Source organism: Equus caballus, chromosome 15 (genome assembly GCF_041296265.1).
Source record: "Equus caballus isolate H_3958 breed thoroughbred chromosome 15, TB-T2T, whole genome shotgun sequence".
Lineage (NCBI taxonomy): Eukaryota > Metazoa > Chordata > Mammalia > Perissodactyla > Equidae > Equus > Equus caballus.
The window spans coordinates 34,851,187-34,878,818 of NC_091698.1; the positions used below are offsets into that span (position 1 = coordinate 34,851,187).

General features: G+C 39.1%; 1 protein-coding gene across 2 annotated transcripts in view; it reads right to left on the reverse strand.

Moving 5' to 3' along the window:
• Nucleotides 1-636: 636 nt before the first annotated feature.
• KCMF1 (potassium channel modulatory factor 1) overlaps nt 637-27,632 on the reverse strand; it is a 67,080-nt gene continuing 40,084 nt past the window's right edge. For both annotated transcript variants that reach the window (XM_023618814.2, XM_070236218.1), the window contains exons 2-7: nt 26,550-26,717; nt 22,726-22,865; nt 12,104-12,205; nt 9,035-9,209; nt 6,872-7,154; nt 637-2,745 (exon numbers count right to left, since the gene is read on the reverse strand). In XM_023618814.2, coding sequence (XP_023474582.1) covers nt 2,484-2,745; nt 6,872-7,154; nt 9,035-9,209; nt 12,104-12,205; nt 22,726-22,865; nt 26,550-26,717 — 1,130 coding nt within the window. In that variant the 3' untranslated portion in view covers nt 637-2,483. The remainder of the gene's footprint in view (nt 2,746-6,871; nt 7,155-9,034; nt 9,210-12,103; nt 12,206-22,725; nt 22,866-26,549; nt 26,718-27,632) is intronic.

The following is a 27,632-nucleotide window of genomic DNA, read 5'->3' on the forward strand; positions in this document are numbered from 1 at the left end:
AAACCAAACAGACAAAGACCTCTCGAAACTCAGATCTGGTTCTTAGACTTTTGAAGGCGTAGCCAAAGTAAACAATGGCGTCTCCATTTTGTCTCCTCCACATCAGTCTTAGCAATTATTTTTATTCAATAATATGATGTTAACTCAGAAACTAAAGACAAAGGACACAAGAATTTGAAGGGCTTAAATATATTTTTTATATTGATAGTCTGTGTCTTTCTACCCTAAAATAATACATTATTATCGATTACATACAGGATGAGGTGAGGTATCTGTAAATATCTGGTAAAAAATAATTAATATACAGTATTCTACATGAGATGGAATCTGACGAACCTTCAGGTCTTCTGAGGTCTTAAATCGATCATCTAAATCAAACTGCCCTGAATGGACTTACAGTTGTTCCCTCGAACCACGTTAAAAAAGGATGGATCTCACATTTTCCCAGAACTTGTGCAGAAAAGGGAAAAGACATAATCGGTAATTTCTATTTCTCACATCCAAAGTAATGCATTCATACAAAATCAGGAACTCCAAGTTTAGCATAAAAAGAAAAAAAAATTACTGGATTAGAGAGAGAAAATCTCTGAATAGCAGTTAGGCTAATTTACCAACACCAAAGAAATTCAAGTGGTCAACAGTCTTGAAAATGCTTTATTGAAATGTGTGACTTATGTGCAGAAGATGTGTTTGAAAAGACCACAGCTTGAAAACTGGTTTTTGAAACGTCTCAACAACCAATTGAAAAAAAAGAAAATCCCAATGGACTGGGCTTCTAGTATCACCAGAAGCGTGGTGTGAAGTTTTCCTTTAAACCATTTTCCATCACAGAAACTAAAGAAAACAAAGCTATTATATCTGGAAATTGTTGGAGTCTGAAGTTTCAGAGGAGGAGAAGCAACAGTTTTTTAGACGTGTGGGGTGACTTCTTTTTTGGTTACATTTGGATGAACATGGACTTCACAGTTCTCGGAAGAACACCGGAGGGCGTTCAAGTCTGTATGCTTGTCGTATTGAAGAAACGGAGAAACACAGACGGGAAAGGAAAAGGATGACGGGAGAAAGAGAGGAGACTGAGAAGAGGGCTCAGAGAAGCGAGCACTGGAACAAGACATGATTAGGTTAAGTCTAGTTATAAATTTATCAGAAGCTGTGCGCACCTTTTTCAAAAGTCCTAAATTTACATTCCAAAAACTGCCCCCAACCCCCAAACCCGCTGTCCCTGCCTTGGAGCTATCATGAAAGTCTATGCACAGAAACTGGAACAGGAAATAAAAAATACCCCGGCCCCTCCAAACCCCAAAACAAACCCCAGAAAGCTGTACATGTTTTACACATAGGATTAATAATATAGGCATAGAGGTGGCATGATTCAATTAAAAGGCTTTACTTTTTATGCCAGAAAAAACCCAATAAATAAAAGGTGCTAAAGTTAGCATTAAGAATTTGGTTGTAATATATTGACAAAATCTGGGAAAGCAAACCCTCAAAGCTTCCCCGATACTGATCTGTCTCAGCAAACTATGAAGCAGATACATAAATAACGCAAAGTATGATTGAGAAGGTGAGATTTTCAAAAACAAAGACAACATAATTCAGGTTAACTTTGTTGAACAGTGAATAAATGAAATTCATCTACACCTGAATAAAACATATTTAACAATTGAAAAAATTTTAAACAACCACAGAAAGTAAAAACTTTAAACAAATACGAACAGGATTTGTTTCAGGGCACACAAGCACCCTGCAGCAGGTCCCAACAGTAGCTGTACTGGTGTGTCTTCCACAGACGAGTTAGAGACAGGCTGAGCGCCCAAGGGCAAGATGACTAACAGGGCGACAGGACAGTCACACAGGGCGGAGCACGACACCCGGCTACGACCCCCAGATTCCACTGCAGAGCTGGCTTTGTGCGTAGGAGGCACACAAAGAAAGGTGATTCAGGCAGACATTATTCAAAAGCTACCTCGTCACGTAACTCTTTTGCCGTGTAACCATTGAATAATGTTTGGGAAAGCTTTGGGCTTTTATTTTTGTTTAAGTTTTACTCCTTGTATTTAATTTTTTAAATAACAAGGTCACTAAAACTCATGCACGCTGCAAAAAACCTCATGCAGTAGTTAAGGTAAACCATCCAAGCAGTTTTTATTCATTAATATTCATAAATACACACAGCAGCTTCATTAGAGATTTCAATTTTCCTCTTCAGTTTGAATGTGGAGTATTAGGAGAGCCTTTTGCATGTCAAGGTACAGGAAGCAGAGATCACCCCTGCACTGCTACCTACATTTACCTGCTAGAAGTAAAAATTAGTTAAGTGGAAATGATTATCATATATATTTTCTCTCTTCCTTTTGAATGTACACAATGTAACAAGAGTGACAGACCTGAAATTACAATCACCAAACAAACCCAAGATAGTTGTTGTCCACTTTCATTGGCAAATACAGCACAGAGGACATTGTCTGCGAATTGGGATGTCATCAAAGAGGAGGTGGTGGAGGCTCATTTCCTTTATTACTCTCTTTTAAATTTAGGTTTTCTAAAGCAACATCTAAAGGCATAATATCTACACAGCCCATAGCACCAAAATCTGCCATCTCCCCCCGTTCATCCTCGTCTGAGGACGAGCTCTCTTCGCGCACTAAAGTGGACAGAAGGAGCTCTTGGACAAACAGGCTGCGGTCTGCGCGCTCACTTTCCATGGACTGGCGCTCTGTTTCAGACATTTTAGGATCATTCAACCTGTGTAAGGTAAAAAGAAAGATCTTATTGGTAAAAAGTCAGTGAACAATGGCATGTTCAATTTCTACAATGTCCTACACTGTACAGGCTTCACAGGTGGCTAAATTCAGAATCTGAGACACATTATTGGAACAGCTTGCTCTAATTTATCACCTTAATTATGTTGAGAAGAATTCCCTAGACTTGTAGCAATACTATTACCCTGAGGTGCAAATCTATGCTTTAATTAGATTCAACGAGAAAAAAGACATTTAGACTTCTCAAACTCCTTCCAGAGAACTGTGGTGAAAATTTTTCTAAGGAAAACAAAATTTCTTTTTTTTTTTTTTTTGAGGAAGATTAGCCCTGAGCTAACTGCTGCCAATCCTCTCTTCCTTTTTTTTTTCCCTGAGGAAGACTGGCCCTGAGCTAACATCCATGCCTATCTTCCTCTACTTTATATGTGGGATGCCTACCACAGCATGGCATGCCAAGCGGTGCCATGTCCGCACCTGGGATCCGAACCGGCGAACCCCGGGCCACCAAGGTGGAACGTGTGCACTTAACCACTGCGCACTGGGCCGGACCCGGAAAACAAAATTTCTAACAGGTAGTATGCTTGAGGAAGTAGTGACTTCCTTAACCAGAATTTCACCTGTGGGTAGTAAAGAGGAAAGTAGCAACCCCAGTCACAAAAACACTGTAGTGACTAGAATATTCGACTGAAAGAAATCCTAAAAGTTCCCTTGACTTTTCTCTAAAGTTCCCTTCCTTTCCATCTAATTCTTCCTGAAATGAAGATATGTCCAGAAGCCCAAAAAGGCAAGAACACACACACACACACACACACTCACTCCTACATTTCCCCTACCAAGGACTGTGTGGCGGGGCCAGCGTGAGGTTAACGGCGTGGCATGCTCCTCTGACACATGCGCTTGTAAGATCTGCACTGCGTTGGGGAAGTTGGTTCATCTGCATGGAGACTGGCAGTTGTTAAGAGTCGAATTCTTGTTACTAACTTGTTAAAGGACTTAAGCAAACTTCTGCTTAGTTTCAGTTTTGATTTTATTTCTCTATATTTTTAGTGGTAAAGAAAGGGAAACTAGCTGGCACACGGGAGTCAGGAAAAGTAACAAAACAGGGAGAAGATGGTGACAGTGAAAGGAGGCCCAGCAGGTATGGACGCCAGGTGCTTCCCCCAGAGAACCAGGTGCACATAGAGCCCACGATCCTCGACCAACCGGCACCTGCTCTGCTGCCCTGTCTGTGCTGGAGGCCCAGGGGTATCCCGAAGCAACAAGGAGGATACGTCCTGAGCACTTACTAGGGCCAGGCTCTGTTCTAAGTGCTTTCAACTCGTATGAGTTAGGTCCTATTATTATCAATATCTTACAGGAAGAGAAAACGGAAGCAGAGGTTAAGTAACATGTTCAAAATCCCATAGCTATCAAGTTCAAAGTCACTGAATGACTAGATCTATGGCTCAGAAAACAAATTAAAAAGATCTAAACTTCAGAACTTAAAGAAAGCAAAAGAATCTGGAAGGTAATTACAAAAAGCCATTAAATCCGCATTGAAAGGAAATGACTGATGACACGGTGAAAAGCAAATGAAGAATATCACAAGAGAGTATCTACTGGAATAGGAGACTGAGCAATAGGCTACACATTCTCAATCAAAACTATAAAGGTGCGAAGAACTGCAAGGCACTCCACGCCCTTAGCTTTGAAAAAGACTCTGGTAAAGAAAAAAACCTAAGGTCAAACCTATTCCAGAAAGATAAAGGATGTACGGAAGACAAGATGGGAAGCAGGCAAACTAGAAACATACGGGCTGAGATCCCTGACCCCTTGGAGAGCATGTAATTCCAATATTACTGTTTTTAGGAAAGAAATGAGAACATGAGAAAATGTTCCATTCCTGAGGGGTTGATAAAATCTGGTTAGACTTCCTGATGGGTCAAATTTCATTTGGGATCTAGAAGTAACTGCAAAGTTTGTAAGGATCTTCAAATTGGGGTTAGCAAAACTAGCTGGCTCCACTACCAAAAGACTGGAATCTGGCAGAGGTGCTGAAACAATCACTTTTTTAAAGGTTAACCATTTTGGACTCCAAAGAAACTGCGTGCCCATCCTCCATGTTCCAGGGCAACATGGATATGGCTAGGAACCACTCCTGGTCAGAGACCAAAGGGAAGCCTCAAGCCCTATGCACAGCCCATAACAGCAGTGAGACCAGAGCCCAGGATTTCCCCGGGAAACACCGCAGCCGCTCTCCTTGCCTTGAAGATTCACAACGCACTTTAATATATTTAAAGTTCTGAAAAGCCCAAGAATCAATTGTTTATTTTTGTTATTAGTTTTACCCAAACTTACTCATTAGGGCAGAAACTGAATATATAAAGTTCAGGGAATATTTTTGGGGAAATATTGCCTTAGGTAAATCATATGAGTCTGGAGCAAATGATAGAATGAAAGTTGTGGAAAGTGGTCGGCAAATTGTGAGGGACTATATGATGTATAATGTGAGATGACAGAAGGGGTCCTTCAAGAATCAGAGAACCCTTCAAGACAAGCAGAAGCCAAGGAAAGCACTCAGAGGCTACCCATGCCATGCCCTGTGAGCTGGGTGTCTAGTGTAGAATAACCAGAGAAAAATCCCAGATCAAGCCCACTGAGTTTGGGGGGGAGGGGGGACAGGGCAGGGTGGGAGGATATCTTTTCCAAAGGGCAGTGGCAGGACATTCAATCCACCCACAGGTCGGTGAACTCTCGGTGGACACACACTGGCAGTCTCCTTTTGAGGCAGGAACCTAGACCCAGCAAGTCCTAGGCCTGCTGTTGGTCGGCCCGTGACAGCAGGGTGGATCCACCCTCGGCTGTGCGATTTCTTATGCTGAAGCAACATTTTCTGGTAATAACCAGCACAGTTACTGACTTTGCAGAGATAATCCAAAGGTAATTCCCTACTTGAAACTTCCTCCTTAGATCCGTAACAAATGATAATAACGGGTACCATCAATTGGGCCTTTACCATATGTCAGATACTGAGCCAGACCATACACACAGTAGTAATTCCATTTAATCCTCAAAATAATTCTGTCACGAGGCAAGATTCAAAGGATAGTGATGATACAATTGGGGTTTGGAGAAGTGAAGTCACTTGCCTAAGGTCCAAACTAGTAAGTGGCAAAGCTGGGATTCTAGACAGGGACCCTGTCTGCAGGGGTTCCCTAACATTTTTTATCCTGCATTCACAATACGTTATTTACAATTACACATATGTACCACTGTACTAACAGAGATATTCAAAAGTATGAGATAAAAGAAATATATACAGAAATGAAAATATTTTTTTCAAACATCCAGTTGCTATACACACTGCATTGTGGAAATAACTGACATAGTACACTAATTTTCTTCTTCTGCCTATGAGGTTCTGGCAGAGGAATATATTCAATTGTTAACAGCAGTTTCAGAAGCAAATAAGCTCTACTCCATCCAGCAGAGCTTTTTCCTGTGTGTACTGAATATTATTCAGACCATGGTAAACTATTTTTAAAAATAGTTACTTTTGTGTGCCAACCGTAAGAATTTAAATCCTGCTTCTTCAGAAATTCTTAGAGAAACCACCACTGCATTATGAAAATCCTTTCTTATACCTTTTATATTTCACAGCAGACTGAAATTGGCAATGAAAAGAAAACAATGTTAATTATGATAATAAATGTATCTAATATGACCCATATATGTAACGATATGGTGTTTACGTTTTATGGGGAAGAGAAACTCATATCAGATGATGATATATCCGTTAGAACAAGACCACTAGCATTCCCACTTTATCTAAAATAACTTTTTTAGATAACTAAATAACTAAAATAGTCTATTTCGTTATTTAAACTATTTATTTAAACCACTTAGTTTAAATAACTAAAATAGTTTACCTAAAATAACTATTATTTTTCCTATTCCTCGGGAAATACTGAATATGCAGTTTTGATTAGAGATATGTGAGTTTTAACAGTTTGATCAAAGGCAGAGACTTTAAGAACAGAGAAGCACAAAAGAGAAAAGATCATTTCAAACTGCACAGTGCTAATAAAACATTACTTCTCAAACAAAAATTGTATTAATATATGCACTACCTTGTTAAAAGGAACTGGGAATTCTGGATAGTCTGCTGACTGCTCTCTGTGTTAGCTGTGTTTGTTGTTGCTGTGGACTGTGTGATTGTAGTGGTGACACTGCTTGTGTTAGTACGCCGGGTGGTGTTGCGCGCGGTCTCCAGTTGTTGCCGTGCCGCCTGGGCGTGCTGCCGTTCGAGCTGCAGCTGCATCTGCAGTTGTTGTAACTGAGAAGCGGAAGGGCCAGAAGAATTAAGCTGTCCTCCTGCAGAACGTCTCACTCCCGATAACTGAGATAAAAGCTCTGCCAATGGAAAGGAAGACGATTAATGTCGACAAAGTACCGAGCAAGAGAAAACGCTACAGATCACTGTTTTACTGGAGGAACATCGAAAAGGATCAACAGGCTGGTACTCCTGACAACACAGAGTCTCAGCTTGGAGCTCACTATGTTTTACAATGCCTCCTGGAGGTAAGCACTGTTGTGTATAGGGAATGCAAGTATATATGAAAGTTAACCCACATACTATTATTTTTGTTTTAAGCAAAACATAATAGAGATTGTTTTTTAAATTATTTGCTTAATGGACTACTTTAGTTATATTTTCTCTTAGTATTTTAGGAGATTAAAGTGGTTCATCTACTGGTCCAATCATCATATAAGCCCTCTCAACATGAGCTCCACGAAACCAGGGATCAAGTCTACTGTTGACAGCATACCCAGCTCTTCGGACAGAACCTGACAAGAAGCAGGCACTCAAACACTGGCTGGCTGACTGAAGGAATGATTAGAATGCAACCTAAGAGACCCAGATCACGTCTAACTGTGACCCTCGCACATTCGCCTCTGCCGTCTCTCTCTGGTGCTTGCTGGTCCTGTCGTTTGAAAGTACCACTGGCGACACCCAGTAAGGCTGACTGGCTCCACACTGTACAGCCTATTTAGTGGCTTGTTCCCATCCAGACGCTCTTGTTTCAATAAGGCCGTACTCATCAAGAGCAATGTGGACCTGTGTCGCTGCCTTCTCATCAGGGAGGGGCAAATGCTGCTCACCATTAAAACTCATTGACAAGGTATGTTTCTGTTTTCTTGCTCCCTGTTGCTTTATTGCAGGGGTTCTTAGACCATTCTGTCATATAGTCAATCACTAAATAAACTAATTTTCAGTGACAGAGAAAATAGAAATAATGGAGAAAATTCCTCAATTTTGCATTTTGCTCCTAGAAATTACTTTAACTTTTAGAGCCACAGGAAAATATTCCCTTTGGATGAAGAATATTTTTTTAAATCAGCAAAACTCCATTTATTGGGCTTATTACACATCCAAATGTCCAAAGCACATTTGGAATTATGATTTCACACTGTCTCTCTCACATTTTAAAGAACACTTTATGAGTAGAAGCACTCCTAGTTTCTATCACAAGATTCACACTCAGCAGTGTTCCAGGGTGCTTTGCAAGGCGCACTACGGCTTCCAGGGACACGTTCCACCACGTGCACACGTTTCAGAACTTGTACAGGCTCTGCAGAGCCTTACCGCCTGTGTGCGCTTGGTGTGTCTCTCAGATTCTCAGGCTATGGTGATTTTTGACAATTTGTTTTGACTCCCGACCCTTGTGCTCTGCTGCCAATTTCCCAGGTTGGCCACGCATTAGACCCAATGACTCAGTTACGAACTACATGTTCAGATGTTGTTGTTTTTTAGTAGGATTTTCCAAGCTATTAAAACATGTACTTATCAGTATGTTCCACAGCAATTTAGTTCAAAAATCAAAGCAAGGACAGAGAAATTCCTGCTTTACTTTCTTCCACAAGAAGAGCTTAATTCTTTAGTCATCAATTAATTTTCTTATCTGTGTACTTATAGAGGTTGAATCATGGAATTGTGGGAGTCTTTCAATACTGAAATCTTTTATGATTGTCTGGGGTTTCATCGGAGGCCACAAATAGAACACAAAGCCATTTATTATTATCTTACGCCTCTAAGTACCTAAAGAAACGCCAGAATAATATGAACTACTTTATGTTGTCTAGTTTTAAATATTTTATACTTATAAAATATTTGGGAACTTTGTGAAGGACAGAGGAGCATGATAAGAGACTAAGAACACAAACCCCGCAAAAACATTTTAAAGGAGCCGCCCTCCCCTGCCATTTCCTGTCTTAACGTGAAACTAACTCACCAGCTATAGGATCCATGGCTTCCCTATTGCTTGGAGAATATGAACTCTGAGAAGAAGAAAGTCCACCAGTAGAACTGCTAGTAAAGTGCATGTTTGATCTACGAGCACGAGGACCTCCTAATCCCCGGCCAGGGTGAAACATTCTACGTACATGTCGAACGCCACTCGATTCATCATAACTCCAAAGTTAAGAAAAGGACCCGAGTATTTCACAGCAAGAAAAAAGACACTTGAGCCCTGGCTACATAGACATGCAGATTTTCTAAATTTTCACCATTTTAGAACAGCATATGTAATTTAGAATGCAAATATCATGACCATGATGGCTATTAACTCTAAAAAAGACATTTAAATATAAAGCAATGTGTGAAAGCGTGTATATATTATATGTGTGTGTGTTTTCAAAGGGAAAAACAGTTTCTCCAGGGAGGAAGAGATGTCTTCCTGGGCTCCCTCCACACTAACCAGTGTAAGTGTGCCAGGCGACGTAGAAGGAGGTGCCTGGTCAGAGACCTGGGTGAGATAGTCCCTTACCCTAATCCCAGCACTGGATTTCCTAAATGTTTATATCTCAGGAACCACAATTAATATGCATCATTTTTTTTTATCTGGGGAGAAGTGTGCTAATATATAAGGTAACCAAATCTCAATTATCATATATAATGAGAAAGCAACAGTTCAGATAATTTAAATTCAGGAGTAAAAGACTCCTTTTGGCTATTTTAATCTCTGTCTTCAAGTTCTTTTTCAATGCTGCTGCTAAGCAGAAAACTAGATTTAAATGTCTTATGGAAGTGGACACATAGAATAACATCGCATTTATTAAGAAGTCAAACTTGCAGCAGCCTCAACCATCTTACACGGCTGAGTGCGAGTCAGACTGAAGAAGAGCCCAAGCAGCAAACAGCAGCCAAAACTCATGAAGACAGCCTTGTATGCCCACACAGGCAAAACGTGTGTGTGGGAAAAGCCAGATATTGTGGGAAAAGAGACTATTCTTTCAAAGCAGCAAAAAGAACAGCTATATAAGATTAATTTTTTTGCTGGCTTCCCAGTGTTTTAGCAGATGGTCATTTAGGGACAGAGTGAGCAGCTCCATGGAGCCCTCAGGCGCCACCATAACGCGCATTGTTTCACTGTGGTTCTCTCGATGATGGCCTGGGCTCTACAGAAAGTGATGTTATGATCATTATATTTTGTTTTTAAAAAGTAGCTGGGTGTAAAGTACACTTTAGGAAGAGTTCCATCAAAATAGCAAAAAAAAAAGTTCTGGCACTTAAGAGGCTGGGAGAAACCACTCCCTCGTGTCAAACACATAAAGTCGCCACATAGTAGCACTTGAAGAACCTGAAAAATTAGTATGTTTTCAGGATAACTGCTATGCCAACATTTTGTTTTCTAGAACTTAATGGTAATACTCGCTAGGAATCTAGAATGTAACATACCCTTTCTCTTATTATTACATTTTGCATAATTTCATGTCTTGCTAACCAGAAACTCTTACAAACATCTCACAAAAACGGATGTAGATGATGTGGGACATTCTATTGAATGGATACCAATTTCACTAGAGGCCCTTGAACTCGCTGAAAAAGTTCAGGATATAAGCTTGGTTTTAAATTTTTTGCTTAGCTTCTCCATGAAGATGGAGAGAAGCATGGATCAAGCATAACCCTTCTGGGTATCGTTAGAGGATTCTTTTATACAAAATGCAAAGTGACTTCAAAGGCTTAAGTGTTCTTGGTCCATTTGGGTTTTCTTATTCTCCAAAAAAAATTCACGGCTTTCTTTATTTTGCTTTCAGTGTCGCCTGCACTGAGGAGAGAGGAAGAGTAAGCAGTCTCCTCAGCTCACTGACACTCATTTCTTAGGTTGGTTCCCTATCTTTATCTTTCCATTAGTTTCCACTTAGCTTCCCCTAACTGTACAGGGCCATATTTCCAATTAGAAAAATAGGAACTGTGAGCAAGGGATGGGAGCCGTAGGATAAGAAAACCACCAAACCAGTTTCTTCGTCAATAGGTTGAATTATGATTGCCAGGAGGCAATCAAAAGAATCAGAAGAAAATCTGGCAGACAGAAAAGTTTTGATAAGCTCTTGAATTACTTCAACCTGCAATGAAACTGAAACCTTTACACAAGAACAAAACCCTAAGTTAATAGGTGATAGTTTTAGAAAACAATTCATAACCTGAAACCAGAAACACTGAGTTTACAGAATTAATTGCTCTGGTGGGCCAGTAATTTCCTGGAGATTACAAGGAACACTGCTAGGAACTGTTGGTAGATAGGCTTAGGACAGGAATTTAGAGCTGGACCTCACGCTGTCCGTCTCAGAGACTGGGCAGGAAACAGGTCTCTCTGGAGAAGGTCAAGGGAAAGGAGCCCCAAGATGCATACCTGCCCACCATCCCGGCACATCCTACCCACAACAGGGTAAGGCAATAGAGAAAGGGAGAGGAAGCAAATAAATCCTCCTTATATTTAATTAACTAGACTTTAATTTGCGTTAGCACTTTTCCTCTTCTGTATGAAAACACCATCCTGAAGACTTACAATCTGGTCAGATTATCTTTAAAATATCTGATTGAAGGGGTCGGCCCCGTGGCTGAGTGGTTAAGTTCATGTGCTCCGCTGTGGCCGCCCAAGGTTTAGCTGGTTCGGATCCTGGGCGCAGACATGGTACTGCTCATCAGGCCATGCTGAGGCGGCGTCCCATATGCCACAACTAGAAGGACCCATGACTAAAAATATACAACTATGTACCAGGGGGGCTTTGGGGAGAAAAAGGAAAAATAAAATCTTAAAAAAAAAAATCGGATTGTAATGAACTAAAGATCATGCACAAGTCAACTTTCACTTAAAGAGTATGGTTCACATAACAGTCAAAGTCTATAAAAAGAGAAATAAGAAACTACACCTCAACACTGAGTCACTTTTAGAGAAAGGTCAAATAAATTCAAATAATTTGGAGATTAGTTTTTCTCTTTGGGGATATCATGCTTAAAAATAATCAAAACGACAAACGTTATAAACAACTCTTTCCCTTGTTGCCTCTTAAAAGGATATTAAGTCTCTAGGGGCTCTGTGTTCAAGTGTAAGGTGAGCTGCAAAGTCGTCCGTGACATGATTAGGATCGCCTCCAGGTAATGCCGCACATATTGGACAAATCTGAAAAGAAAGTAAAGAAAGCAGAGTTAATAGGTGAACAGCGAACAAAGATTTTTCTGGATGAGTATTTTACTATAAATTTTACTATTACCAGGTTTTAACCAGGCAAAAACAAGGTAGATCCTGAATTAGTGAAAAGTCCTGGAGGCCTGAATAAGAACCACAGCACATCAATGCTGTTACCACTAAAAGAGACACTCTCTCAGGTCAGACACAGCAGTTCCAGACAGACAGGTCAAACTTGAGCTCTGGCAAAACTCAGAAAGTCAGCCTGGCTGACTCGTTAGCATGGTCTAGCAAAACAGTTTCCATAAAAAAATTTTTAAACGTGCTATTTATATTTAGTACACATTCACATCTAAGTCCAGTCTTGAATGAATGAGACATAAGGTTCCCGGAGTAAGCCAGACCTGAGGGCCAGTCTCCGAATACGACAGCAGAGCTCTTAGTAAAATGCAACTGCACAAACTTACATACTTTGAATGTGACACCATAAGACAGATAATGATTACTGATAACATGCAAATGTGCTCTATCAATTCATGGATGGGACTTCTAAGGGGAAGGCAGGGAGAGTGGGAGTCCATTTTTAGAACCTTATTTCCCAGAAGGATAGGAAGTGGGACGGAAGCTTGTGATCAGGTCAAGGCCAAAGAGCGGAAGGCCAATTTCCCTGTGGGCTTTAGGGCAAGGGATAGAAGGAAAAAGTAGGAATAAAACAGTGTGTACGCAAGCAGAGCTCAGAGGGCGCTTGAGTTGGGAATGTGGTTTCTGAAACAGTTGTTTCAACAGAAGTGGTGAAATAGGGGGCAAGAGAGGGGAAGGATAGAAAGAATGAGGAACTTCCAGAGAAAAGGTCCATTCTCTTCCAGAAACTCAAACGGGCAGAGATGGTCTAAGAGTGGTAGCCAAGCCTTGAAGTACGAAGAATTTCAGTCTTAAAGAACAGAGCTAAGAGAAACAGTGTGATGCACAGGAGCACAACCAAAGGGAGCCCCAGGAAATGTCCAGGTAGTTTTAGGCTTGTTCCTCTCTGGGGATGAGAGAGTTGAGGACAGCATATGTGATTCGCCTTACCAAGACATGTGCCATTATCTAAATTCTTTAACCTGGAGTAAAATTCGGGCAGTCAGTTGACCTTTTTGCCTGCTTACAGCAGAGTGGGAGAAGAGAGTGGCACTGAGACAAGGAGGCAGGGGAAAGGCGAGACTTAGCAGGACAATGCTGGGGTAGTAAGGGGGAAGACAAACTCCTCTTATTCCTAGAGCCTCAGCAAACACAACTCCCATCTTCTAATGACTAGAGAGCAGAAGTCCCCTGGAGTTTGATTTGATACCAGTTCCTTATATGCCCAGTCAGCTCGTCTGATTATCTGCCTCAGGACTCTGAGAAATGCTCAAAAAACCCTAAAGATGCCCATAAGAAATAACATTTAAGCATGACAGTGTGCAAAAGAACTAGGGAGGCCACAGCAGAATGAGCTCATGAGGCAAATGAGAGAAAGTAGTAGATAGACATGCATGTGCCTTTCTTAGAAGATGTAAGAAGGGTGGTCACACATTTTTTTCTGTTAGAGAGAAAAGCAATGGTACCCGTTCACAAGTTTACAGATTATCAACTCTCTCTTTCCTAGGAATTTGTAGCATTCCTGTGCTGTGACATTGCATGGCAGTGTCTGATACACCTATTTTACTTTTTGTGTGTTTCTGTCTTGCCTACCTAGATTAACTCTTTGAGAAATGCAGGACAGTGTGATTTATTTCTTGTTTGGTGACCAGACTTGCTTAAAACAAAAAGACCAACAAGGTTTGGAGAAGCAGAAACTAACTCCAGTTATTTAAAAATAAAGCCAGCTTAGATATTTTGGAGAGTCTCCATTTTGTAACAATGAACAGGTGCTGGACTATGTACAGTATTATTACAATATCATAAGACTGCATGTATAAGATTTTTAGATGCATGAGAAACATTTCCCTTTTGAGAATATCTGTCCAAAAGCTGTGATTTCTCTACATCGTCTTCTACTTTTACTTTTTATTGACACCAAATGTTTGATGCATTTCTCTGGCAACCATGTTCTTATACAGGGCAGCACAACTTCTTCGTAATTTCTACCCCCTTTTTTCCCCACACTCACCCACAGAATCATTATGATTAGGTTCTTCCTGTTTCTAAAGAACTACAGAATCACTCAAACCCTACCCTCCTTCCCTTCCCAAACGACAGCCTCGGTGGCATGATGCTGGAAAAAGTAATGACATTTCTCTGTACAGGTGCCAAAAGGTTTCTTTATTGTCTACCAAACCAAGTGGACAAAGATTCTGGTTTTAAAGGTTCTCTATTATCCGGCATACTCAGCTGGCTGATTCAATTTTATTTTCTACTATCTCCCACAACAATCAATACCTTCCCATTCCCTCTACTAGGTTCTTTCTCAACACTGTGTCTTGGTTCATGTTACTCTTCCCTCTGAATAATGCCATTCTCTTCCCATTCTGTCCACTTTTTGAAATCATACCCAGTTTTCAAGGTCTACCTCAAATCACAAAGCCCTCCCTGACTGCTTCCAGCATTCTTCTCCAATTGCGTCAAATGAGCTAGTCTGGTCTTTAGACGTGCTATACAGACTATGTGGGTAGAAGGCATGTTTTAAATTTGTTATCATACTGACAGCCATTGTGCCTTACTCCAAGAATCTGACAACTTCAGGAAGCAATACCTCGCACGTCACATGTTAAATGTAATGTTCTTGGTTAAACTTGGAGAGATACATTCAGAAGTTATGAATATTGGTCTCATGAAAGACATGTTTCCCTTTCCAAGCTGTCCTTAATAACTGACCAAGGAATGATCTAGAACAGCATTTCTTCTGACGCTACCCTTCCCAGGGCAATACTACATGCATTATATTTTAATCCTTATACTTAAAAAAAAAAAAAAAGACATTCTATGGAGCTAACGACTACTAATGCTAATTGACAACTTTAGGTTTTTGGATGACATGCCCAATTAAAGTAGTTTATCTTAGGGCCTGGCCCTGTGGCCGAGTGGTTAAGTTTGTGCGCTCCACTGCAGGCGGCCCAGTGTTTTGTTGGTTTGAATCCTGGGCACGGACATGGCACTGCTCATCAAACCACGCTGAGGCAGCGTCCCACATACCGCAACTAGAAGGACCCACAACGAATATACAACTATGTACTGGGGGGCTTTGGGGAGAAAAAGGAAAAAAATAAAATCTTCAAAAAAAAAAAAGCAGTTTATCTTATAAAACCTGCAGATATAACACTGCATATTAGAGTTTTGCTTTGAGTACATACATATAGCACTAGTGGAAAATCTATGTTGCATGGTCAATACACTCCTTTGGGCCTTCTAGAACCATCTAAATTGTAGTTACTTGCACCTTAGCCAACCATTTTGCCAAGATATAGGTCTTTTCAAGATTTGAGCGAGCACACTATTCAACTCAATTACAATCTAAATTTCTGTTGTTGCAGTGAAATCTTGAAATTATAATTAAGTATGAGTTACTTCATATTGAATTTACATTTCTCCCCAGTTCCATTCTCCCCATCTTAATGCTTGGGTTGGAACTGTCACCTGCTTCTAAAGATCAGCATTTAGAATGTCAGAGAGTTTTTGTTATATACAAAAAGTTTTAATTTTCCCTACATTTTTATACACGATTTAAAAGTTCTAAATAGTTGAGTTTGGGTTTTAAACATGTTTCTTGGACAGAAATTTAAATTACATATGTACACCGATGTACTGGGAATTCAGAAACCTGAAAAACTACAACTGAGCCACAAAGAAAAATAACTCCAAAGGAGTCAGAGCTCTCCTATTCCCCTATCCCGTCCACAGTGCAGTCCAGATACAAGCACTTATGCTCACCTGGAAGAAAACTCCCGATGGAATCTCTACTTTTTCTATCTCCCTGGGATAAGCTATATATTTTACTTGTAGACTTGAGAAAGAAAAGAAAATGGGAAGCTCTTACTGCTTAATGGTGTCAATAAGAACCTGAAAGCTGCAGAGGGAAGAGGCAGGGAGGCAGTGCCCAAAAGCCAGCGACAATTTTAGTAAAGAATCAGGAATGAACTCGACCTAAACTAGTGGGTTTATGTTGTTTATGAAGAGTTTAAATTAGAGTCTGGCGATGACAAAAACTTTCGTATGTTTCTCTTCTCAAGGGTATAGCCAGTTTAAGTGAGGCCAAGTTTGGAAGAGCTTCCTAGAAAAAATGACATCATCTATGAATAACGAGGTGGACATCTTCAAATAATTTTCTTAACCAGTTTTTAAAAAAATCTGAGGGGCAGGGCAGGAAAAGAAAGGGTGTTAGGAGGACAAGAGACTAGGCTGAAAAGTGCTTGAAGAACTTCTGAGCTACCTTATAATTCGCCAGCAGTTGCCAGAGAGCTCCCATCTTTAATTTATACCACCCTCCCTACAAATCTTCCTGCAAACACTGCAAAACACTTCTATGCGCTGACTTGAAATTAGCTGTCTGGACACTGAACTGGATAAATAAGTACTTCACAGGACAAAGAAGAAACCAGATCAGTGGCCAGAGAAGAAAAAAATTCAAACCGAATGGCTCTAACACCTGCTCCTATCTTACCACCTAGCGTTCTCCCCATTCTGAAAACGGCCTGTTCACCTTCCCTGGTGGGATTTTAATTCAACACAGAGGCAAGTAAAGAGCGATGAAAACCCTACCCAGAGATAACAACATACTCTCCAATAGCAGGCACGGACACCTTCCTGGAAAAGCTACTATGATCTGATTTTTCACAATAGTTGAAGTGATTCCCCTCTTGGTTTTCATACCATCTTAAGGAGCTAATTTATAGAAATATCTTAAAAAATATCATGACACATACATATAAGATTGTCCTAGAACAAATCTGGAATTCCCAAAGTGTCTCCTATCATTTCCTTCCCTGCCATCAATTCAAAAACCTTCTGCTGGGATACTAATGGCTGTATCACCCTTAAGAGGAAAATGAAAAGTGCCACTATCTAATTTTAAACAAGTAAATGTGCTCAAAATAACTATTATTAAGAAATATGCAAAGATAACCAAGTATGAAAGACAGAAAAAAGTGATTTATAAAATAAAAAGTATTTTAAGTCAAAAGTAATAAAAAGCACAAATGGTAAAAGTACCAAATCCTAATCCTCTGTAATCTGTCTAGCTAAATGCAGTTGAGTAGCGACAATATGGTTGCCTATAGCAACTATATTTTTCAAATCCTACCTATTTCTCCACTATTACTAAGTACAATATTGTTATTGGATTACAGATAAGCAGATAGCATAGAACTGCACTCTTTGATAAAGAAGAATGCAAGCAGGGGCCGGCCCCATGGCTGAGGGGTTAAGTTCGTGTGCTCTGTTTTGGTGGCCCAGAGTTTCGCCAGTTTGGATCCTGGGCATGGGCATGGCACTGCTTATCAGGCCATGCTGAGGCGGCATCCCACATGCCACAAATAGAAGGACCCACAACTAAAAATGCACAACTATGTACTGGGGGGCTTTGGGGAGAAAAAGGAAAAATAAAATCTTTATTCATTTATTTTTGGAGGAAGATCAGCCCTGAGCTAACATCCGTGCTCATCTTCCTCTATTTTATGTGGGACGCCTACCACAGCATGGCTTGCCAAGTGGTGCCATGTCCACACCTGGGATCCGAACCGGGGAACCCTAGGTCACCAAAGCGGAACATGCAAACTCAATGACTGTGCCACTGGGCCAGCCACTAAAATCTTTAAAAAAAAAATAAAAAAGAAGAAGAAGAAGAATGCAAGCAGTAACAGTTAATCAAAGCCTATTTTTTCTTTTAATGTCTATTTGGCTTTTAAACACTTACCTTTCTTGATTACCTGATTATAAGAGTAAATAGATAATTTTATAATATTTAAGAAAGTGTACAAGATTAGATGAGAAGATTTACAAAAATTGTGGTTTATTCCACTATTATTGCTCCTAATGAGGAAATATACGTGTTGGAAAGTTAGGTCTATATATCTACACATTGAATTGAAATGGTCTTTCAATGAGATACGGATATATTGATGGTCAAGATTTAAAAGTCCTATAGACAATTTAAAAAATGTCACCTCCCACACCCTTTCATGCATAAATCATATTTGTCATGTTATTTTGATTTATAGTATATTTGATTTAATACTTACCTCCTGTTTAATTTAGAGATCAAATGCATCTAATTGTTTATAGACAAATGCCACAGAGATGACAATAATTTCTATTCTGTGCTCTATGGCTCCCTTTAATTGACACTGCAACAGATATTTAAATATTAAATAAATTATCAGCTAAAACTGATTATTCTGAATAATTTAAAAAAGAAGATTTAAAAGTCCTTTCACGTCATCATTTTTCTCTTTAAGAATTATTATTCCAGGGGCCGGCCCCGTGGCTGAGCGGTTAAGTTCACGTGCTCTGCTTCGGTGGCCCAGGGTTTCACCAGTTCAATTCGTGGGTGCAGATATGGCACCACTCATCAAGCCATGCTGAGGCGGTGTCCCACATGCCACAACTAGAAAGATCTATGACTAAAAATACACAACTATGTACCGGAGGGCTTTGGGAGAAAAAGGAAAAAAAAAAAAGAATTATTATTCCAAATAAAGTTGTCTAAAGTCAGACTGTGGAAAATTTCTAAAATCATTCATTCTTCTTGATTTTTATTTCTTATCAAATTACTATAATTGCGACATAACACAACCATGCTATTTCAAAATTAAACTCAATTTGTTACAAACACATCCAAGTCTTCAATAAAAAGGGAGGAAATAAAGAAATGTATCACTAACATATATAAAGATCACCTAAAAGTTGGAGATGCCCTAATCCCTTTCCTGGAGAGTAACGAAAACAAAGAGTAAATGATTACAGGAAATCCAGAAAGCAGGGTTCCGAGCAGTGAACCATCAGAGGACTGCCACAACGATCAGGGCATTATAACGCGTGTTTCTAGAAGTGAGCGGAACACGTTGGTGAACCAAAAGTGCCTTTACCTTTTAAGTATAATGTTCTTTGTATAAATTGCAAGCGATTTACTAAACAAAGAACTGAAAGATTAATTACACATCATTAATTAATGGTAAAGGCACGTTTCACTTAAAAACAACAACAGAAAACCCTGAAGACTTTCTAACTAGCTGTAGTACAAGTCAGCTCATATGTAAGATTTAAGAAAAATTCCACTGGAGCCACTCTTAATGCCCTTTTATGCTCAAAGAAAAGTTCCCCCGGTGTTTCTTCCACAGTCCTAACCCTTCCTCGATAGATCCTTCATATTTGCAATCCCGCTGGACCTCTACTTCTCACTTATACTACCAGGTTGATGGCCTTTTGACAATTACACACTGTGTTACTTTCCCTCTTAATTCTTCCCACAGCCAAAATCCATTTAGTCGTCCCAATCTCCCAATCTCATGATAACTACAAGGGTTTTTAAGAACTTCTGTTTAATTTCAAAACCACACTGTTTATCATATTTGGTGTTTACATAAAGAGACTATACTCAATCCGCTTTTTAAATTCTTAACTAGTAATCACCTTCACTTTGCATTCTATGTCAGATGGTGTTTTTTACAGTATCTGGTTTTGAAGGGTCCTCCACACTCTCAAAATCAAAAGCCTCTTGAGGAATCTTAAATTAATCTTAGATTGGGGCCTTGGAGTCCTTAGGTGAAAAGAGTCTGAAAAATATAGATAAAAACTACGAAGTTGCTTTAAAAATTAACCTTCAGTAGACTTTCTTACTAGCTATGTCAGGTATCAGTAAAACGTTTACTAGTGGTGACAGTATTATCTGCAGTGATATAGCCTCTCGCTCCTAAATGTTCCAAAGGGATGCTGGTTAGAGGAGAGAGATCCTTAAGTCCTACAAGAAAGTACAAGCTAGTGGTCTAGAGGACATGTGCAGGAAACACAGGGCAAGGCAAGATAGTAAATTGAGCATCTAGAAAGAAAAATGTAAAAAGGAATAGAAAAGGAGATATAGTCAGTTGTTCTGTGACTATAACCCCACACCAAAATGAGCTGAGTTATTCTTGAACTCCAGAATTCCAAATGTTTGATTAACCATAACTCTGGCAAAACATAGTAGGAGTGGGGGTGGCAGTGAAAGGGCACACGTGGTAATATCATCTGGGCATTTACATATAACTGTTAACAGAGCTGATAAAACATGCTTCATATATATAGAGAGAAGCATTCAAAATATTTAACAAGTGGTATGGCACCCTTCAGAATGGACACTAGTCAGTGAGTCATAGGGAGTGCACCTGATGAACGCCAGCCCTGGATCCAGGACATGACTCACATGGTTTGAAGAAGAAACCTGCACCTTCATACCAGATTCTCGTCTGCTTGCCATTTCTCACTGTGAAATGTCTGGGTGTTCTATGGGTGGGAACAGAGGGAGATGCAGTGCTCACACAAAGACTAAGAGTGAGGAGGGGGAGAAATCCTTAAAAATACCACAAATACCAATATGAAAAACAGGACAGCCACTGCCCTGAGCTATGTACTGAAAGCCTGGGAACTTAATGAAGGGGCATAACTGCACACAACTTAGGAGAGACAGATCACAAAACCATTTGCAGATGGTGAGGAGTTCATTCTCAAACTGTGTATCAGGTATAGAGGTGCATAAACAAATTCTAAGTATTTACTTTCAGGAAAAGAATAAAGGCCAGGTTGCCAGGGGTGGGTTCTTATTTTAAAAAAGGACTAATTAGCTTTTCATTCATGGAAAGGACTTAAATTTCCACTCGATCTTCCAGTTTGGGATATGGAAAACTGAGTAGTTGTCCACAGTGGGGTGATCAAAGTACTACACTAAGGCCAATTGGCAAATAATGATTTTAAGAATGCCTAATTTATAATTAGGGAAACCCCTCCCTAATGTACCTAGGTAAATAGAGTACCCAAACTTAACAGAAATGAAATCAAAGAGAAATTATTCCAAATTTTCCACAACAATCAGGATGGAGATGCAATCAGGATGGAGATGCAATCAAGTCAGCATTCTTCATAGCGGTATGTGGGAGTGGACCAAAAGGAAGCAAAGTCCTCTCTACAGAATAACAGGAATGTAGTAAGGACAGCAGTAAAATGCGACAACAGTGTTCTGAAGCCTCCCCAAGATGTACGATAGGAACATTTCTGAGCTGTTAGACAGTAAAATTGGGCTTAAGGACTACATAATGTAAATCTACCAGTTTGAACTATAAATCTTATAACAACTTTAAGCATCAAACTAGCAGTGTAAGTGGGAATGAATATGAATCTGTATTACTCACAGCTGTACCAGCACAACTGTAGTGGAGACAGAATAGAAAAGTGATTAAGTAGGGACACTACAACCCAGAGGGACTCTGGCTGAGTTCACATACCCGGCTCTGCCCCTTTCTAGCTATATGTCCCTGCACACACTACTTTATTTCTCTTGAGTTTCAGTTAATTTTTTTTAGTACACTTAGACACTTACTAGTTGATGCAATGTGCAGCTGCTTGTGCCAAAATTCTCCAAATTCCATAACTACAGTTCAATCTCTCATCTCACTTTATCTGTTACCACCTATGGTAAAGGTTTGGGAAGGAACTCTTTTGGGTACACTTTATCATTTCTTGAAGTTAGAAGTATGCTGACTCAGACGTCAAGTAAAATACCCAAAAACACTTCAAGGCAAGGCGTGTATTATTCTGAGTCCTTGGCATTTAGCCACTGAAAAAGATCAGGGTAGGAGGAACTTCCATGGACCTCAGAGCTTTGACCTATGAAGCAAGAGATTTGATCTGATGAAAACTAAGTAAGGTCAGTGAATATTACAATGAAATACGACAATAGATTGTTACTTAATAAATGACCAAGATCTTTAAATTTCCTTGTGAAGGTTTCCTTACAGAATAATTAAGCAGGTAGCAAGAATACTATAAAAAGAGATATGTTGCAGGTTGGGGAGCTTTAAACTTTCCACAATGCATTTACTGAAGGGATCCTGAATTTGGTTAAGATTGCAGATTTTAGAACAGGGCAAGAAAGCCTCCTGTGGACAAATGAGGGGCACACATACAGACTCCTAGGATGTGTAGAATTTGTTGTTAAAAGATAACTTTAGGGGGCTGGCCTGGCTGCATAGTGGTTAAGCTCGTGTGCTCTGAACCTGGGTGTGGACCTACACATTGCTCATCAAGGCATGCTATGGTGGCATCCCATGTACAAAAAATAGAGGAAGACTGGCACAGACGTTAGCTCAATGACATCTTCCTCAAGCAAAAAGAGGAAGATTGGCAACAGACATTAGCTCAGGGCCAATCTTCCTCACCAAAAGGAAAAAAAGAAAAAGAAGATACTTTCAATGATTATTAAGCAAACAGTATCAGTACACTTAGCAGGAGGTAGATGATACTGACCTAGATTTATGTTAGAAATAATGAACTTTACAACATCATTTTATTCACAAGGCTACTTCACTTACCACTTCTGTTGATGTTTCTGCGTGTTCAGAAGTAACGTGTTCTTGAAGAGATGTCTCCGTATAGCCCATTTTTCCACAATAGGGACAAGTAAAAGACTGTGGCTGCTCTACAGAGAAAGCTTCCCCACCATAGTACAAATCTGAAAAATAAAGTGGAATTCTATTGAGAAATATTATGATTTTTTTAAATATATAAAAATGTAATCCTATGATAAAATAATGTAAAAAAAAAAAAAAAAAGTGCCCCTGAAATCTCCACCAGCAACCTCACTCTGTCAAGGAGTGCTCAGCTGCCTCTCTGTTTACATCTGAAACAGCCTTGTTCTCCCAGCGACTCCACGAAACCCTCCAAAATTCCTGCTCCATATTGTTACCATAGCCTTAAGAGAAATGCAAAACAAACAGCTTTTTATCCTTTCACTTAATTTGGAAGTAGTTCTTATTTCACATCTGGTCCTAATTTTATTGTAATTTGTTTTTTCTTTATCTCTGTATATACTGTGGCAATGCCAGTGTCAACACAACGAATCAGCAGGGTATATCACATACGAGAACATAAGTGCTCAGAGGGAAAGAACAGATGACCATGATCAATTTGCCAACTTTGAGATGCAGCTATCTGTCAATACAAGACACTATTCTTACAGCAGGAAAGGCCCTAAACATTCAGCTCCTGTCAATGCTGACTTGAATGGGGTCCTCCCATAACACATTCTGCCCAACTTGGTTACTGAAGAACGACCAATTAGTGAGAGTCTGTGGGAATAATTTATTTACCTCATTAGTACATCTCAGGGAATAAGTCTATTTTTCTCCATTAGGAGCACAAAAGGAAATGCAACTGAAAGTTCATTTAGTATGTTATACCCCTTACTACAAAAAATTAGCTCATTACTTAACATGAAACAAATGTCTAATTTAAGAGGATATGATCAATTTTGTGAGAAGAGAAAATGGAAGGATGTGTTCACTATGTGATAGATTTGTTCACATTCATTTTTAGGGAGGTTTAAACTTAACTATCTTAATATTTAAATATCTTAAATATTTACCCAGTACATATATTGACCATTTATTATGTGTATAACACTTGCTAGATAGATTTGGGGAAGGTGGGGATAAATATATAAAAAAGAATAGAACTCCTCATTTGATAAAGGGCATCTACAAAAAACCCATAGCTAACACCATACTTACTGGTAAAAAAAGTGGATGCTTTCTCCCTAAGACCAGAAATAAGACAACAATGTCCACTTTTGCCTTTTCTATTCAATATTTTACTGGGGAGATCTAACCAGAGTAAATAGGTAAGAAAATGAAACGAAAGGCACCCAGATGGAAAGGAAGAAGTAAAACTCTCTCTATTAGCAGATGACGTGACCTTGTATAGAGAAAATCCTAAAGAATATACTAATAAACTATTAGAACTAATAAACAAGTACAGCAACATCACAGGATACAATATCTATATACAAAAACCAACTGTTTTTCTATACACTTGCAGTGAACAATCCAAAAATTACATTAAAAAATTCTATTTACAATAGCAAAAAGAACAAAATATTTTAGAATACATTTAATCATAAAAGTGTAAAACTTTATCCTCTGATAACTACAAAATTACAGACAACCTAAATATATGGAAAGACATCCCATGTTCATGGATTGGCAGACTTAATATTGTTACTCTCCAAATTGATCTAAAGATTCAAAACAATCCCTGTCAAAACCCCAGGTGGCTTCTTTGCAGAAATTTGACAAGCTGATCCTAAAATTCACACAGAAACTCAAGAGATCTAGAATACCCAAAACAAACTTGAAAAAGAACAAAGTTGGAAGACTCACACTTCTTGATTTCAAAGCTTACTACAAAGCCACAGTAATCAAGACAGTGTGGTACTGGCATAAAGATGGACATATAAATCAGTGGAATAGACTGAGAGCCCAGAAATAAATGCTCACATTTATAGTCAACTGACCTTTCTTTTTTAACAACTTTACGGAGTTACCCTTTTTTTTAAAAAAAAGATTTCATTTTTTCCTTTTTTTCCCCAAAGCCCCCCCAGTACATAGCTGTATATTTTAGTTGTGGGTCCTTCTAGTTGTGGCATGTGGGACGCCGCCTCAGCATGGCCTGACAAGTGGTGCCATGTCCGCGCCCAGGATCCAAACCAGTGAAATCCTGGGCCGCCGAAGCAGAGTGCACGAACTTAACCACTTGGCCACGGGCTGGCCCCTACTGAGTTATCTTTAACATATAAAAATTCTATATATTTATGGTGTACAACTTGATGTTTTGACATACGCATCCACTGTAAAAAGATCACCACAGTTCGAGCTAATTAACATAACCACCACTTCTACATAGTTACCATTATGTGTGTGTACAGTGAGAAGATTTAAGATATATCCTCTTTGAAAATTTCAAGTATGCAATATTGTTAATGTTATGGTCACTAGGCTGTACATTAGATCTCTAGAACTTAATTCATCTTGTGTAACAAAACTTTGTACCCTTTGACCAACATTGCACCCTGGTTAACTGATTTTCATTCAAGATAATTGATTAGGTAAAGAATACCCAATCATTTTCAACAAACGATGCTGGGATAATTGGATATCCATATGCAAAAGAATGAAGCTGGACCTCTACCTCATTCCACAGATAAAAATTAACTCAAAGGGGATCAAAGAAATAAACATAAAAACTATAAAACTCTTAGAAGAAAACATAGGTTTAAATCTTCATCTTGGATTAGACAATGTTTTCTGGATATGACACCAAAAGCACAACAAAAGAAAAAAATAGATAAAATGGACATCACTAAAATTAAAACTTTTGTGCTTCAAAACACACATCAAAAAAATAAAAAGACAATCCACAGAATAGGAGAAAATTTCTGCAAATCATCTATTTGATAAGAAACTTGTATACAGAATATACAAAGAACTATTAAAATTTAGTAATAGGGGCTGGCCCTGTGGCGGAGTGGTTAAGTTCGTGTATTCTGCTTCGGCAGCCCAGGATTTCACTGGTTCGAATCCTGGGCACGGACATGGCGCCACTCATCAGGCCATGCTGAGGCAGCGTCCCACATGCCACCACTAAAAATACACAACTATGTGCTGGGGGTTTTGAGGAGAAAAAGGAAAAATAAAATCTTAAAAAAAAAAATAGTAATAAAAAGATATATTGCCCAGTTAAAAAATGGGCAAAGGATGTGAACTGACATTTCTCTAAAGTAGATATACATACAAATAGCCAATAAGCACGACAAAAGAGGCTCAACATCATTAGCCATCAGAGAAAAGCATATCCAAACCACATGAGATATCACTTCACACTGGCTAGAATGGCTACAACCAAAAGGATAGAGGATAAGTGCCGACGAGGTAAGAAATCATAGTGTGAGACATTTATAGACGAGGTAAGAAATCATAGCGTGAGACATTTATAGCTTTTCTCACGCAGTGACAATGTCTTCTAATCTACTGCAGAAATAATCTGCTTTCTGATAACTAGAGCAAGAACACTTGTGCACTGTTAGCAAGAAGAGTTTCACTTTCTTTTTTACTGAGGCATTCTTCCATTTCATACCCTGTCAGCTGCATATATTGCTGAATGGCTTTCATAAACAAGTAAACTATGATTTAAGAGAAAGAATTACTCAGAATATCAAAGTAAGATTCATTTTACTTTTCAGGAACTTGGAACCTCACGTATGCTACTGGGGATAGTTTTAGAACACTTTCCTTTACTTCTTCACACACATACACAGAAAATTTTAAATGATAATCCATTAAAGCTGTAATTAAATACGTACCAAAATCTACCCTTGTTAATATGCACTGCATTGGGTGGTCAGTTGTATGCCTCGTCGTCGTTGCACCACTTTCATAACAAGATGCACAAAGATCGTAATCGTAGCAAATTAAACACTTATATCTGCGACCTCGAAAATTTCCTTTTAAACATGCATCACAGCTGACACCTATAAAAAAAAATCATTAATTAGCAGTTGTAAAGGGAGACTCTCCATTTCATTTTCATAAAATTTAAGGTGTTTATTTAAGCCCATATTTCCTTTCCAAGCAACCAGAAATGACACAGTAAAATGATACAGGAATTTCCAACAATATGGTGGGTGTGTTACCCTGATCTATACTCCTAGTGAAAATGACTTAAAATGCTTGATAAAATGTAAAAACAACTTTTTAAATGCCTTCATGAGCTAGCAAGGAGGTAAAAACTGAATGAAACAGGAACTGGTAACTGAAATCACTAAAGGGGGCAGGCATTTGCCAAAGCAGGTAAAAATCTGAGCTTAGATTTTCACAGCATCGCAGGACAAAGGACAGAGAGCACAGACCAAGGTTGACCAGAGACGACTTCATAAAGCTGAGACCCTGACATACCCTCAACGTATGGCTGAGCTAGAAATCCTCCCTAGGGGATCACAAAACGTGCCCTGGTGAAATTCCCTCTCCCCCTCATCACAAAGCAACAAGAAACCCTCAAAAGTCCAGCCCTCTTCTAGGTAAACAGCCCAAATTCAGACTACCAAATGGTTCCAAACACCTTGGGTCAATAATTTAGTTTAAAGTGGTCCTAAATTAGTATTGCCACTTAGCATCTGGCAGAAATAAACTTCCAAGGAATGAGAGTTCAAACACAAAATACCCACACAAATAAAGCACCACCAGAAAGAAGTAGCAGAAACAGACAGCAGAATCAGACTGGCAAAGAGTTTATATCAGAATTGTATATCAAACAACAACACTTAGGTTAAAAGAAATAAAAGCTTGAAAGAGGCAACAAACAGATACGAAAATGAATCAAACAACATCTAGATACAAAAACAAATAGATTAACATTTAAAACTCATTGGGCAGGCTTAATAATAGAA